Source organism: Condylostylus longicornis, unplaced genomic scaffold (assembly GCF_029603195.1).
Source record: "Condylostylus longicornis isolate FDR11 unplaced genomic scaffold, ASM2960319v2 ptg000143l, whole genome shotgun sequence".
In the NCBI taxonomy this organism is placed as follows: domain Eukaryota; kingdom Metazoa; phylum Arthropoda; class Insecta; order Diptera; family Dolichopodidae; genus Condylostylus; species Condylostylus longicornis.
This window is the reverse complement of record NW_026578111.1, coordinates 516,645-534,626: the sequence shown is the minus strand read 5'-3', so window position 1 is coordinate 534,626 and position 17,982 is coordinate 516,645. Positions and strand designations below refer to the sequence as shown.

Here is a 17,982-nt window from a genome sequence, read left to right as displayed (position 1 = left end):
GTTCCTTGAATAATATTACATTCAACATGTATAATAATAATTTTATTTATGTCAACTAGTGCATCTGACGAATGCCATCTATTTGCTTTTAGCTTTCTTTAACCAAAACCCAGCAATCAGCCAATTGTTTCTTCTCGTGTGAAATCAATATCTTCATCTCACAGAAAAAACAACATTAGTAAAATTTACTAAGCTAAATTAGTTGACCGTAAATTGTATGATTCAACAAAATGCATTTGTTAAATTGACTATTCTTTTGATAAAACAAAAAATTTTATTTGGTAATTTAACTAAAATAATTCATTGATTTGAATTTGTTAATTTATTTAAACAAATTAGATGTTTCAACTAAATAATTATTAGAATTAATGAAAACTTTAGTTGAAATATACAAATACATTTTTTGATTTTGATAAATTATACAATTAGTTGATTTTCTTAAACATTCTTTGATTTTACTAATAAAATTAGTTGAATCACAAACATTTTTTTTTGATTTTAATTATTGTTTTTTTTTTTAAACAAAACAAGACATGATAAATTTCAACTAAACATTAGTTGATTTGACATATCACAAACATTTTTTTTTGTTTTTTATTATTGTTTTTTTTTTAAACAAAACAAGACATAATAAATTTCAACTAATACCTATAAACATTAGTTGATTTGACAAATTTAATTAGTTGTCTGGTTATCAGTCCCGTTAGTCGTTTCTAATACTTTTTAAGTAAACAATCATCATTGCGTCAGTTTATTGCGGTCTGTAATAGTGTTGAAATGCGAATATAAAATATTGCCATAAAAAATTTTGCGTTTTGCGTTTATTCAGTGAATTAAGTGAAATAAGTGTAATTGTTATAAAAATATTTGTCAATATTTCAATTGGTCGATGTAAATTTATAGAACAGTGTTTTAATTACATTTAATTTTATAATTATAAAATGGCGCAAGAATTTTTTATAAACGATGATAATAATGTCGTTTTGTACGAGTATGTAGACGATGTACGAGAAGACGATGATGCTTTTCAGAATTTAATTCGAGAGTGGGGATTTGACGAAGAATTTGCAAAAAATTTTACAGGTAGATAATAATGTTATAACTATATAAAGAGTGTACTGAATTTAAATACCTATTGGCGCTGTTTCCAAAGTCTTATATTTTATTGGTGACAATGTGATTTTTTTGTTTTTTTCATTAATCATTAAAAAATATCAATTTTAATTTTACATTGTGACAACTACCATCAGTTTCAAATATTATTTTCTTATATTACTAAATGTAATTTGTAAATTTTAAAGTGAAAGTTTAAATTCAAATACAAGCTCAAATTAGACACTTATATTAATGCTAATAAAATATTATATATAATATATGTATATATGAATACAATTCTTATTGGTTGTATTTTTTTTCAAAGACAAGCTCATAGATCTGGAAGCTCTTAACGCTGTGTGACATAGAACAATTAATTCCAGTAGAAAAACTCGGCCTTCGTTGCAAATTCCGTCAGAAAGTGTTAGAGTGGAGACGCACTCAGGTAATTCAACAAGTAATTTTTTAGAATGATAAGTCTAGCTAAAGTAAAGGATTTGAAAACCTTTTGTTATTTACAAAAGGTTATAAAATTTATTACTATAGCTATGTTTCAAATATTACTATAATTAAAAAATTAAAGTATTAAAATTAATATTTAGGGATTTTGCACCCCTTTGGCGGATACATTATCTATCAATTCATCAAGAGATACAGTAAGTTGGGTGACTAGTTCATCTCTCGCGTCCTCAAATAATACTACTTGTCCGAATTCTACAGAAATTTCTGAAGATTTGGTAATTTGTTTTTATATGCAAAAGATATATTTTGTTTTTTGCTATATAATACTTATAACGTTAGTAATGTGCATTTCAGAACCTCAATTAATCTTGACGCAGTCCTTATTTGGAAAGGAAATCTTAAGAAAGAAAAATCTAACAGGTAACGATCGCAAACAACTTGTTCAAATTATTTGTGAGTGGTGGTTAAATAAAAATTATTATCCTACCAAATCCGACTACGAAAATATAGTAGCTCAAATAACTAGCTTGTTTAAAAGTGAAAATCAGGTTTGTTGAATAATGAATAAAACATAAAACTTCTCATAAATTAAATTGCATATAGGATTTATATATTGGAAACTCTAAAACTAAAGGAATTTTGGTCCAAAAGTTTTATAATTTGACGAAGAAATTTCAAGCGAATGGTTTAGTTAAGAGTCGTTACAACTTAAAAAGAAAAGTTTCTACGGAGACTTCGGAGGAACATAACTCATACAGAGGTACAAGGCTAATTGTTTTGCACTTACTTTAATAAAATTTAACTTTCAGAAGAGCCTAACTGGGATGGTAACGAAGATATACTGTGGCTACAAAATAACAAATCGCCTGAAGATACAGTAATCGAAAAATGGAAAAAAACTTTCAAAATTAGGCAACAGCAATCTGAGGAAAATATAGATTTATTTTTAAACTGGCCAATTTTAAAGCAAAGAATTGGATCCAAAATTGTTTGCTCTTGAGAAACATAAAAAATTATGCAACTGAAGTGGAAACAGCAAATACTAGTGAAACAGGTATTAAGGAACTATGTGTCTTCAATGATATAAAACACTTTAACGTCGTGGATAATATTGTTGTAGACATAATGCACGACGTGTTCGAAGGCGTGTATCATGTTGAATTTGCAAAAATTTTAAACTATTTTATTATAGAAAAGCAATTTTTCTCTCTTGACGTGCTTTTGGAATTGATAGAATTTATAATGAAGCCAACATTCAAAGAACATGAAATAATTTATCTAAAAAATATTATTAAAAAACATCACGAAATGTATTTGCGAATTTTCGAATGTATACTAACACCTAAAGAACATTTCGTAGTTCATTACCCTACTGTAATAAGAAAATTAGGACCACTGAAAGCATTGTAGACAATGAGATTTCACAGTAAGCATAAAGAATTAAAATCATACACTAATGTTACTTTGATTGATAAAACAATCTTAATATCTATAATGACAAGTAAAAGTATTAAAATTAATAACACATTGTATAAAACAAAACAAGTTTTAACGTTAAATAAAGATGAAACTTATACTTTTTTTAATATTACACGCATTTTAAAAAGTTCACTTGAATACTATTTCGCTGGTCATTACTTAGATATTAAAAATTATGATTCACATTATAACTGCTATATTGTTGAAAATAAAAAAGTTTCTTTACCTATAAGTTTAGTAAAAATTGAGAATATTCGGTATCCACCGATAAATATTTTAAAATTAAATAATGTTTTTATTCTTAAGATAAAAAATCCATCTGTTTAAAAAACTGAAAAAAATGTTAATAAATTATATTAATTTTATTTGAATTTAAAGGTTTTTAAAATTGAATTACCAAGGTGAGAATTAAAATAAAAAAAAATAATGTAAAATTAAAATTATTGAGATATTTTATTTCAATTTGAATCCCAGCATTGTCACATAGATAAAGCAATCTGATCAGAGAAAGCACCCTGTACCATATAAAAAATCTTTAGTAAAATCAATGATTTAATTTTTTAGTTTTCAACTAAATCATTTAGTTGAATTTACTAATATTTTAGTTGAATTTACAAAACAATTTTTTGAATCATCAACTTTCTTTCATTGATTCACATAAAGTATTGTTTGAATCAAATAATAAATTAGTAAAAATATACAAATTCTTTAGTTGTTTCAAATAATATATTGATTAAATCAATGAAAGTGTTTCTCTAATTCTAACAAATAATTAGTTGATTTGACTAAATCTTTGAATGAAATAACTAATATGACATTTTTAAAATCAATGAATTAAATTAGTTAAATTAACTAATTAGGGTGATTGGCTGAAAAACAAATGACAACTTTAGTTGATTTCTACTAATGTTTAGTTGAATTTACTACTCTTTTTTTTCTGTGTGAATAAATTTCACATTTTAATGCATTATTATTAGGTTTTATTATTAATTTTCCTTTTTCCACCTTTTTATTAAGTATTCCCAACTCTTTCTTAAGAAATTTTTCGATATCTTCGATTTCATAAGAACCTGTAGGAATATTGATAGCCTTATCCCCATAAATAAATTTACTATTTTGCTCATCAATATTTGGAGCAGAGTTATACGTTTGAAAATCTACTAATTCGCAAATGTAGTTATCTGTTAGTTCTATAGCAGGAAAATACTCAGCTATTAGAACGGGTTTGATATAATCAACATCTGGTTGATTATATCAAACCCGAAATCAGAGAAGAATCTGAAATCGATTTCACAACCACACCAAAAAAAGAAAATTGTACTTTTGAAAGTTTTATGACATCATCATAATAATATCATAAGTAAACGTATAAACATGAACATAATACAAGAAGTAAAAAAGTAGGCAAAACTTTAACTAGACAAACAACAAACATGATTTATTCAAAAAATCCAGTACAGTATGTTAATTGGGATGATCCAAATGAGCTGGTAAAGAGATTAAGACTTTTACTTGCATCACAATTAGCTGGTAATAATAATTATCAAAATGAAATTAACTCCATAATTGAAGAACTAAGGGAAGCTAATATAATTGAATAAATTAAAAAACAAAATAACAAAAACAACCATTTGAAACATGACTATCGATAAATTCGGACATAGTCAAGGTGCATAGTCAAGAGACACAGTCATAAAATTCCACGACAAAGTCCTACTTTTCCTCATTTTAAAATAAATTCAAATGGGGATTATGATATTCAAAATAAACAATTAATAAATCTTAGGGATCCGATTAACCCTACCGATGCTACTACAAAGAAATTTGTTGATGAGGAGTTAATGTCTGTAGTACAATATTTAGATAACCCACTTAAAAGTTTAAAACAAATTTTAAACGACAAATTGAATGAATTAGACGATGAGATGAAAACTTTTATCGAAGATAGAATTGAAACACAAAGTAAAATTCTTTGGAAAAGTATGGATGATAAAATAAATAACACTATGAATTTGGTAAATACTGAAACCGCAGAACATTTAAATAATTTTGAACTCGTGTAAAATTATTAGAAAGAGGTGCTTAAAATGACATAAAACATTAGTTTATATCAAGCTATAATTCATAAAATATGGGTATATCACAATTCGGACACAAATTGAATAATTTTATTATTAAATATGATGACATTTTGTTAGAAGATCATTCTAATGAACTAAAAGGCCATTATAAATTTTTGTTAAATTCAAAAATTCAAAACAAATAGAAACAAAGCCTTACGGCTTTCATTGGGATATTTGACCATATTCTTCAGATATTGCGGACTCGTAACCTGAAAGTTGTCCATGGATTTCTACTGATAATATTATAATAAAGTGAGAAAACTGTACGAAAGAATAATAAAGTTGGGTCAAACCAATGGTTTGTATTGTAGCACTTTTCCCTTCAACAAATGAAAAGACTGCTTTTAAATACAGTCTATGTATACCTATCTCACTATTAATATTATTTTCATTGATATACGAAACTACTGCTAGCAGTAGTTTCGTATCTAATTTTATTTTGTTAATTATTTCGTAGTTTATCCTAAACATATGCAATCGCATATATTTAGGATAAACGATTTATGCAGTATTTGAAATAAAGAAATTATTTGAAAATTAATATAAAGTGGGGTTAACATAATGCTTGATTTTAAGGGTTAATTGTATGAGTTAAGAAAAATAATTATATTTTTTAATGTCATGGAATTTACCGTCAGCTTTTTGCGTTTATAGAAATTTTAAAAACTCATGGTGTCGGAAATATAAGTTGTCAAAAATTCAAATTTTACAAATTTCAAGAGGTGATAACTTGAGGGGGGGTGAACATGGAAAAAACTTTCTTCTAACGAAATGAAGCATTTACTAGTGTCTAAAAGCCCCTAAAATTTCAAGCTTCTACAAGCTGGGGAAGAAAAACGACATCAAAAATTTGGAAAAAACGGACTTTAGATAACGGTAAATTTGAACGGCCATTTTGTTTTTCTAAGGTTTAACTATAGTATACCACGCTAGGGGAAGCAAACCACTGTCTTTCTGCGTTTGCAAAATTTGAAAAATGCTTATGGTTACAATGCACTAAATATTTAAAAAATGGCATTTTTAGGGTTTTGGGGGGATATAACTTCTAGAGGGGGGGAGATAGGTAAAAATTTTGTTCTACGGAAATAAGTTTCTAGTAAAGATCTATGTACATGTAAAATTTCAGCTTTCTATCTTCAAAGATGTAGAAATTTTGTAAACAAAAAAGTGTCCACGGACGGACGGACGGACGGACGGACGGACGGACGGACGGACGGACGGACGGACGGACGGACGGACGGACGGACGGACGGACGGACGGACGGACGGACTGACGGACTGACGGACGGACAGAGTGAAACTAATAAGCACTTTTTTTCAAAAAATTTTTGGAAAAGTGCTAAAAAGGAAATAATTCATATATATGTAAAAATTATTATGATAATTTAGTTTGTAAAAAGCAGTACTCATAGAAACATCTTAATCATGAGATCTGAAGAAAATATTTCTATTATAGAAAAATTAAATGAACTAAATAGTAAAATTCAACTTCAGTCATTTCAAATACTTAATCATAGAGGAAAAAAATTTATCATCCTAAGAGTTTATCGCATAATGACTTTTGATGGATTTAAAATCTTTTTAATTCTCCTCCGTGAGAGAAATCTTTAAAATACGTCTTCCAAGAAAACTCACCATCACATACTTATTAGAAGATTATGAAGGACAACCCATTGAAGGTGGTTTCTATGAACATAAGTTACTGAAATCAAAACATAATGATATTTATTTAGTTAAAAACATAATGATATTTATTTAGTTGTAAAAGATAAAGGTGACAAAGTATTTGTAAAATGGCTTGGTTTTCCATCAACTCATAGTTCTTGGATAAATAAAACAGATGTAATTTACTTTTTAACTTTTTTTTATTAGAATCATGTTTCCAGATAACACAATGAAAATTTTTTTTTATTTAAGATATTTTCATACGACAAGTTTGCTTTACTTTACGTAAATCTAATATAGTATCTGAATATAGTATCAATTTTTCCTCAAATGCTATCTTTTATGTGCTTTTTTGTTTTTTTCTACTAATTTGAAAATAGTATAGTTGACATGTATCTTTTTTTCTCATTGTCAGAACTTTCAAACTCTATGAAGTTCAAATTTTCCCCATACAGCTTTATTATTTTGGTAATTATATAAATTCTCTATAGAAATCAGGAAATCTATAGAGCTTTCAAATCTCTCTCTTAATAATGATCCATTATCTTCTTCAATTGTGTTGTGCACTATTTTATTCATAGAGGCAAGTGTATTTGACCTTCGTTCTGTTGTCTTCTTGTTTTCATCAAATAGTATATCTGTTATACTTTTTTCAATAATTTCCCAATCAGCTTCATCAGCAAACGGACAGTTTGATGAAAGATTTTATGTTTTTTTCGGTTTACATTCATTCTAATTTTACTAGATATGCTAATATCATCACCGTACACTTTTATTTTCAAATGTTACCAATCCAAATGAGTTATAGTTAGATTATTAGCTGAAAATGATTCCCCATTTCTAATTTTACAAAAACAGACTTGATCACAATTTTCTGGAATCAGATATATATATAGAAAATTATGAAACACTTTGTAATATGTACTCGAAATTTGTATTGTTGCCCATGTTTGTGAACAAATACAACATTTGACACCATGATTAAGAGAATCAATCATGGGCATTATTGAAATCATTAATATGGAATCAGTGAATGGGCATTATTAAAAATTATTGGTGTACAACTAAGTATTAATGAGTATCAACCATTAAAAGCATCAGCATATATCAGACATCAGCAAAAATGGAAAATAAAAAAGCCTGTATCAATATGAAAAATTTTGCTATTTACTGTTTTAAATGGGCTATAATATCAGCATTATAACCAGCAACAACATACATCAATACCTGGAACATATAAAATAAATAATATTAACGAATCAAAAATAAAGCTAAATCATGGTTTGGTTCCGGTGATAAATTTTGATGGGATAGAATTTCCGCTCAAACTTATACAATCAAAAACATTTGAAGAGCAAAATACAACAATTAGTGTTAACGTTTTTGGATTGGAAAATAATGAAATAGTAGGACCTTATTATTTAACCAAAAATGAAAAGAAACATCATATTAATTTACTACTTGAAAATGGAGAAAAATGCCATTTCGTATTGATTAAAAGTTTAGCAAAATTACTTTTCAGTAATTTAAGTAAACTGTTTACAACATTTTTATAAATCTGCAGATCTTAAAATCCATAAAAATGAATATAATATGGTTGTTACTATTTTACCAACGAAAGATGATAATATTTTAAAATTTAAAAACTTTGAGCAACAAATGTAAACGCCTTTTGTGATATATGCGGATAGTGAAAGCTTATTAAAACCAATTTCAACATGTCGACCAAATGGACAAACATCATCTAAAACAAATATACAGGAACATATTCCAGCTGCGTTCTCCTACTTTATGTGCTCATTTGACATATCTTTAAATAAATATGTAGAATGTGTTTGACCACCTTGTGCAGATGATTTAATTAAAAGGTTAGTACATTATTATTATATTTCAGACTTGTTGTTTATAATATATTTTTAATTTTTAGCTTCTTATAGATTGGCAGAAGACTGTTCATATGTTTATTTGAAATAATCCCGGGGTATAAAACTAATGAAGAAAATGACACTAAATGAGGAAGTAAGACAGTTAACGGAAACCATTTGTCACATTTGAGGTAAGAATCTGGATTTAAGCGATAGAGTAAGAGACCATTGTCATTTTAGTGGTAAATATCGAGGACCAGCTCACTCTGGTTGTGATATTTTATTTAGGAAACCTTCATATTTCCCCGTGTTTTTCCATAATTTTTCTGGGTATGATTGTTATAATCTATTTAAATAATTAAATTTACTACCGGGAAATATTTCAGTTATTCCTTTAAATAAGGAAAAGTATTTATCTCTAACTAAGAAGATTACACTTCCCAAAGAAAACTGTTCTTTCAATATTAAATTTTTGGATAGCTTTCGTTTCATGGCAGCTAGCTTAGATAGCCTTGCCAAGGATATAGATAAAAGTAATATAAAAAATATTTTAAGTTACTTTGGTGATAAATACAATCTAATGATCAGAAACGGTGTTTTTCCCTATGAATATTTAAACAGTTAAAATTACAAGAAGATTTACCACCACAAAAAGAATTTTTTAATACAATTACGAACACGTCTTGTTCAAATGAAGTTCAGGAACATGCGATTACCTTGTGGAGTACCTTCAATTGTCGAAATTTGTCTGATTATCTTAAGTTGTACTTAAAAACAGATGTTTTATTATTAGCGGATGTTTTCGAAAATTTTAGAAAAATATGTAGAAAAATCTACAATTTAGATCCTGCTAATTTTTACACTGCTCCAGGTCTTTCATGGTAAGCGATGCTTAAATACACCGAAATAGAGTTAGAGCTATTTGCAGTTATCAACATGTACAATTTTGTAAAGTCAGGAATACGGGGAGGTATTAGTCAATGTTCTTTGCGTCATTTTGTAGCCAATAATAAATATAAGAATGAAAAATTCAATCCCATATAAAAATTTCAAGTGGATTGGTAACACAATTGATGTTCCGTTAATATTTGATGATTCAGATATCGGTTATATCTTAGAAGTAGATTTAGATTATCACAAGGATCTTCATGATCTTCATAATAACTTACCCTTTTGTAATGAAATTAGTACCCCCCCAAATGGAAAAACAAAAAATTATTAACTAATTTAAACAATAAGAAAAATTATGTAATCCGCTATAGAAATCTTAAGCAGCGTCTTGAAAATGAATTAATTTTGAAAAAAGTACATAGAGTTTTACAATTCCAACAAGGTAATTGGTTAAAAAAATACATTGATTTAAATACTAATTATAGAACAAATACTCAAAATTCTTTTGAAAAAAACTTTTTTAAATTAATAAATAACTCCGTGTTTGGTAAAACCATGAAAAATGTTGATAACAGAAGAGTAGTGTATGTTGCTGATTCTTAGCAACATACTCTAAGCCACTTAGGACTTAGAGCTCTAATAACAACCCCTAATTTTAATAGCGTTTTAATTTTTAAATCTAATCTAGCAGTTGTAGAATTAAATAAAACAAAAGCAAATTACAATAAACTAATCTACATATATAGGTTTTACAATTTTAGATCAATCGAAAATGTTAATGTATAACTTTCACTATAATTTTATGAAACCAAAGTTTCAAAATAATTTAATGCTTATTTATATAAACAGTGATAGTTTTATTTACACAATCACTACAGATGATTTTTATAAAGATATAAGACCATATTTAACATATTATTTTGACACATCAGATTATGAAAAAGATTTAATAAGACCATTTATATAGTGTTAATTATTTAAAATTAGAAGATTACAAATATGCTTTACTAAATAATTTAATAATATGAAGGTTTTCACATTCAAACTACACTCTATTTATACTCAAAATCTTAATAAGGTAGTTTTAAGTAATGCAGATGAAAAAAGATATATTTTAAATGCTAAAGTAAATATATACGCTTGGGGGCATTATGCTTTAGAAAATTAACGGTAGAAATTACTTTATAAGAAATGTATTAAATATGGCATATAAATTACATAAGATTGTTGAAAAATATTGCATTGTGTTTTGTCACAAATCTTTTTGTTTTCAGATGAAACAATTACACCGCGTAAGCTTTAAAAAGGAAAAAATCATTTCATAAATTACATAGTCTAGACCTAACCTTTTGTTTTCAAGAAGCAAATAGATCTCGAAACGTGGTGCTGTGTTATCAATATTTAAAAAAATAATTCTAAACTGTATTATCAATATTAAAAACTAATTCTTCTCGTAACGTGGTGCTGTGTTATCAATGTTTAAATGGTTATAGATGTTAAAATAATTCTAAACCTACCTTTCAAGCTTTAAGAACTTTTTTTATTTGAAAAAGATTTTAAATTTAACATCTTTTTTAAAAAACTTACAACATTAACCGAGACCACAACCTTTCTACATATATTGCATACTTCATTTTAAATATTAAATACTTCAATCAATATTTAAAATAAAAAATAGTTCTTACTTACAATTTTACCTACTTTTAACCGAGACAACAACTCCTCTACAAATATTGCATACTTCATTTTAAAAATCGAAAAACTAATTCAGACTCGTAATAAATACAACTAATTCTACTCGTAACGTGGCGCTCTACTATCAATCATACTTCAAAATGCTTACTTTCATTTTCATCATTGCATATCCTTAGCGTCACACTCCCGCTTACTTTTACATTAAACAACAACCACAAGTGCTATCCTAAATGTATGCAATAATGCCATATAAAGAACCCCATATACTTTATATCTAGAACCCCATATTCATTGTTGCATACTTCTAGGATTACACTTAGGTCTAGAACCCCATATATAATATTGCATACGTTTAGGATGTCACTTCCTCCCATATTTTTACTACCCCCCATATTTTTACTACTGCTCGCCAATTAGTTTCGGTAACAACCAGAACTGAAATATCAAATTTCAAAAAATTCCATCAATTCTTTCCGTATATATGTTAAAAAATGTATATGCTCATTTTAATACGAACAATTTAAATATTAAATTTAAATAAAATCGGTTGATTATTTCTTATTATATACGCAAAAATGTATATTTGGCCTGTAGTAAATGTCCAGTCGCTGACGCCTGATTTCCTCCAAAAGTTAAGTGGATCCGCGGACAGTCGAGCGAGTATATGAAATTTCAAGTAAATCTGTTGAATATTTTCTTCATAATGATCAAAAATGTAAAATAGGCCCGCTAAGAAATACAGTTCCCGAGGCCTGATATATCCCAAAAGTTGATCAATCGGCAATAGTTTTCAATTAATAGTCGAAATAAGCTTACATATAAAATTTCATCAAAATCGGTTCAGCCGAACTTGAGATACACGCGTGCAAACACAGACAGACAGACCAACAGAACGATAGGGCAACAAAAATAGCTTATTTATACTTCCCCAGCATAGAGAAGTGCGTTCCCATTTAAAACTCGATATGCAAAATTTGTTGCCATCACATAACCTGCCTATTGTATACACAATGCGATCGGTAAAAAATGAAAACCATACTAATTAAATGAAATGTATCAAATTTACCTGTTAACATAAATAAAATTAGTGTTATAAGTGTAAGGTGTAATATTATACAAGGATTATATATTAATAATCAGGAGGCATATATTCTTCATAGGATTTCCTATAGAAGTTCCCCTAGAATATAAAATAATTGAAGTTTCCAGAAATCTTATTTACTTCTAGCTCCCAATCAAACAAGTTCGATAACTACACAACTAATTGATCAGGACGGAAATTTAATTGATTTTCAAGGTGAAACATAATAACACTGTAATAACATACCAGCAAGGAAAGAAGCCAAACGTCGCAAATCAATAATTCAACCACTAACTGTAAGCACTCAAATCTACATAAGGTTTTAACCACTGAGATTGTTTTAAATCAAGTATTCTATGAATTTTCGTTTTTTTTAACCCATGTTTTTTATTATTAATTTTAAATTTTGATAATGTGTAACGTGTTTAGTTTTATTATAAAGAGTACCTATCAATTTGGTTTGCTTTAATTTAATAAAAAGACGTTCAGGGCAAAAGGAAAGGTTTTTATGTATTGAATGTACCACATCAGGGTACTCAATCAAATTCTTAAATGTATCCAGTGTCTGAGATATCATGAACCTCCTAAACTTTAAAATTATCAAAGTTTTCAACCCATTTGAATCCCTTATAAGGTAAATATAAACACATCGACCAAGCCATGTTCGTCATTGACATCGTTATACAAAAAAATGTTGTAGGCTTGGAAGGATTTGCCATTCATATGAATTTGACATTCATATAAACATTATTTGCTTTAGAATAACATTTAGAACATTGATTAAGACCCACATGAATTCTCTTTTCAATAAACGTTATCATATCAAGCCGTGTAATATAAACATTACTCTTAGAAATATTACAATTTTTACCGACCATATTGTGAATACAATAGATAGGTTATGTGAAGGCAGCAAATTTTGCATAACAAGTTTTCGATAGGAAAGCATTTCCCCATGGTAGAGAAGTGTAACTTAACTATTTTTACCAACCTGTCCGTCTGTCGGTCCGTGTGTGGACGAAATGTTAATGAAAATTTATATGTAAGTTTATTTCGACTATGGCACGGATTGATAAACTTTTGGAATATATCAGGCTTCGGGAACTGCACTATTTAGCGGGCCTGTTTTACATTTTGATCATTATAAAAAAATATTCAACAGATTTACTTAAAATTTCATATATAAGCTACGGCCGACCGCCCGCGAAACCTCTTAACTTTTGGAAGAAATCAGGTGTCAGCAACTACGGGCCAAATATACATTTTTGCGCATATAAAGAGAAATAATTAACCGATTTCTTTGAAATTTATTATTTAAATTCTTCGTATTAAAACAATGAACATATAAATTTTTTGAAAAAATCAGAACTTGGGAAATTTCTTGAAATTTGATACTTGAGGTCTGGAAACTACCGAAACTAACTGGCGATCATTCAGGGAATTCAGTTGGCACAAAGCGAAACTCTACTAAGAACCAAATTTACACTTTTCTAGGTATGTTAAGTAAAAACTTAACGTCCTAAAAATTGGAAAGAAGTATTTAAAAGGCATTTTTGTAATATTTCGTAATACTTTCACTTTACTAGACAACGCACATTGCGGTCGGTTATGTGCTAAGTGCATCCGATTTTTTATTTAATTATTGAAAATCTTCAGTGACGGTTTCGATTTCTTGATTCATTTTTAAGACTTTCGTATATGTTCTAATTATCTATTATTTATTTTCTCACATGTACACATATTATTACCTAATCATATATTCAAAAAAAAAAACGTTGTACAATAACCGAAAACTTTAAATTTTTTTTTAACAGTTTAACCTACAATAGTCATTCAAAAACCACAACTTGAGCATTATAACATTTTGATATTCTTTACTAAACAAAACCAAAATAATAAAATCATTTTTTTATTACTATCACAATTTCAACCAACTAACCTCAGCTCTAACCCCAGCCCCCACCACTATTAACGCAACCGTCAACATCGTACAAGGCGATTATCATTATACCATACGATCGTAGATAAAACAAAGTGCCAGAATTTTGTATGGAAGTGGCCCAGAAATTATTTCGAAAACATTTCATTAATATAATCCTATTTCAAGTTCGAAAATATATTTATTAAAGGCAATATTTAGAGCATTAATAAAATACTTATAACATGTAATATGACATTTGTTTTAAGTTTGTCGTTGAAAATTGAATGATTTTGCATCAATTATTCTGATTCAGATGGAAGGTTACAAATGAAGCGCGTTGCGTAGCGTAAGTTTGTTGTTATTTAGAACTAAAAATTTAAATATTTATACTTACACTTCCAAAATACTTATCAAGAAGTTCAACATATCTATGTATGATTTCCAGAGTTAAAAGTTCATTATCATTTTGTTCGATAGCGCAACAGAAGTAAAGGCTAGCATATCTGCAATTAAAAGAAATAAAAATTATTCCTTGACCATGCTACGGAACCATCTAATTTTTTATTGTATTCAAGACCTTTTTTTAAATTAATGTTTTTTCTCATATTTAAGGCGTAATTCAATTTCAAAATGACCAAGAAATGAAAATATTACATACACACTTAATTTTTATTTTATATAAAAAATAGTGCAAATTTGACTTTTTTTTAATTCTAAAGTTATTTTCTTTACAAAAATAAAATATCAAGATCAATTTTACCTATCATCAAGCATTTACCTGTAATTGAATATGTTTCCAAAATTTATTTTAATTACATCAAAAAAAGCGTAGAGCTATCTTCATTCCTCGAAATCAGCCACCTTACAATCGAATTATTTCGGAAACGGTGCATCGCACAAAAAAAATTGGTAAAAGGTAATTTTAACAATTTCCAACTCAAAATCTTTAAAATTGTAAAAATCAATAAAATTAAGAGGGTAAATTCAAGAGGGAAAAATTTAAGAGTAGGAAGCCAAAATATAACTAGTTCAATTCGAATCAAATCAGACACCAAAAAGAATAAAGTTGGGTCAAACTAATGGTTTGTATTGTAGCACTTTTCCCTTCAACAAGTGAAAATTCTGCTTTTAAATACAGTCCATGTATACCTATCACACTATAAAAATTATTTTCATTCATATACAAAACTATTTCTAGGATTGCATATATTTAGGATGACGCATATATGCAGTCTTTGAAATAAAGCAAAAATTAACATAAAACAAGTAAAAACGTTTCAGTCGGTATAAACCGATTGAATTATACCCTGCACCTTTCGTTATTGTGTAGCAATTACTCGAACCTGTGAAGTCATTCTATAGAAACTTCACGGATATGTCTGACCTATAATTGGACATCCGACTGCCAAGTTTCATGAATCTGACTTTATAATTTTTCCAAATATTTAAAATTAGCTTTTGGAGTTGTTTGGCAAGTCCCCGAACCTGTCAAGCAATTCCACTAAAACTTCACAAATATATCTGATCTATAATCGGACACACAACTGCCAAGTTTCATGGATCTGACTTTATTATTTTTCCAAATATTAAGAATAAGCTTTAAGACTTGCATGGGAGCTACTCGAACCTGTCAAGCAATTCCACTAAAACTTCAGATATATCTGACCTATAACTCGACAGAAAACTGCCAAGTTTCATGAATCTGACTTTATTATTTTTCCAAATATTTAAAATTAGCTTCTGGAGTTGTATGGTAGGTACCCGAACCTGTCAAGCAAATCCTTTAAAACTTCACAAATATATCTGATCTATAATCGGACATCCAACTGCCAAGTTTCATGAATCTGACTTTATTATTTTCCCAAATATTTAAAATTAGCTTCTGGCGTTGTATGGGAGGTACCCGAACCTGTAAAGCAATTGCTCTAAAACTTCAGAAATATATTTGACCTATAATTGGACACATGACTGCCAAGTTTCATGAATCTGACTTTATTATTTTGCGGAATATAAAAAATTTGCTGTTGGAGTTGTATGGCAGCCACCCGAACCGGTGCAGCTATCCCATTATAATTTCTAGAGCATGTGTAGAATATAATTGGACACGTGTATACAAAATTTTATATTTATAGCTTTATTAGTTTTTGAAATATTTAAAATAAACTCTTTGAGTTGTATGGCAGCTACCCGAACCCGTTGTCCGAATTAGTCCAATAACAATAGGGCTCGTCCTTGGCATAAAAGAAAAAACTTGTGAAAGTTTGGTGTCGATTGCATTATTCGTTTTTGAGTTATCGTGCGATCGGACGGACGGACGGACGGACAGACGGACATGTCTAAATCGACGCAGAATTTTACGCTGAGCAAGAATATATATATATGTCCATACCGCAGATGACTCAAGTAGTTACAAACTCCATACCAAAGTTAATATACCCTTCACGAAGTGCAGGGTATAAAGAGGTTAACATAATGCTCGATTTTAAGGGTTAATTGTGTGAGATAAGAAAAATAATTATATTTTTTAGTTTCATGCAATTTACCGTTAGCTTTTTGAGTTTATAAAAATTTGGAAAAGCTTGCGGTTTCGGAAATATAAGGTGTCAAAAATTCAAATTTTACGAATTTCAAGAGGTGATAACTTGAGAGGGGGTGAAGATGGAAAAAAATTTTCTTCTAACGAAATGAACTATTTGTTAATGTCTAAAAGTCCCTAAATTTTAAAGTTCTAGAGTATGGGGTCTAGAAGAAAAACGACATCAAAAATTTGGAAAAAAAGGACTTTAGGTAACGGTACATTTGAAAGGCCATTTTGTTTTTCTAAAGTTTAACTATAGTATACCGCGCTAGAAGAAGCAAGCCGCTGTCTTTCTGCGTTTGCAAAATTTCAAAAATGCTTATGGTTTCATTGCAACAAATATTAAAAAAAAACCATTTTTATGGTTCTGGGGGGGTATAACTTCTAGCGGGGGGGAGATCTATGTACGTTTGAAATTTCAGCTTTTTATCATCAAGGGTTTAGAAGTTTTGTAAACAAAAAAAATGTCCACGGACAGACGGACAGAGTGAAACTAATAAGCACTTTTTCCAAAAAATTTTTTGGAAAAGTGCTAAAAACTAACGACTAGCACAATAACATATGATATTTTAAGTAGCATTCGTATTTAGCTAATTGCGTTATTTAGTATAGAATTAATTGCAGCGGAAATATCAAAAATTTTCTGTCGTGGAAGTAGTTTTAACACGCATTACGAATTAATTTGACTTTTTGGTCAAAATGTTTTTTTCCTGTAAACTTTGGAAAATATGGAAAGAAGTATAAAATTTTCATTCTGAGAAACTTCAGTAGCTTTAAACAAGTAGAAACGTTTCAGTCGGTATAACCGACTGAATAATACCCTGCACTTTGACAATCTGAGTTTTTACCCTGTAATTCAGTAACCTTCCATTTGGAAGACAAGAAAGATTGTCTGCGCTAAAAATTGCATTTTTTAATTATAATAAAAATTGTGTTTTTTCAGATAGAATTTACCAACTGATTTTTTTTCAAATTTAAATTTTAAATTTCAAAAAATATGTAGAATCAGTAGAGCTAAAAATATTGGTTAATTTATTTCCTTCCGACACATCTTCCATTTAAGTTCCATATAAATTTGGAATTTATTTTTAATTTGCTCTCTGAGCCTGATAGCCCTGATAGATATA

The 17,982-nt window shown here is 28.4% G+C and overlaps 1 protein-coding gene across 4 annotated transcripts in view; it reads right to left on the bottom strand.

Annotated features, from left to right (window-relative positions):
- The window catches only part of LOC129615665 (AP-1 complex subunit sigma-2), a 129,850-nt gene that overhangs the window by 43,891 nt on the left and 67,977 nt on the right, over positions 1 to 17,982 (bottom strand). For all 4 annotated transcript variants that reach the window (XM_055530990.1, XM_055530989.1, XM_055530988.1 and 1 more), the window contains exon 3: positions 14,672 to 14,780. In XM_055530990.1, the coding sequence (XP_055386965.1) occupies positions 14,672 to 14,780 (109 nt within the window). The remainder of the gene's footprint in view (positions 1 to 14,671; positions 14,781 to 17,982) is intronic.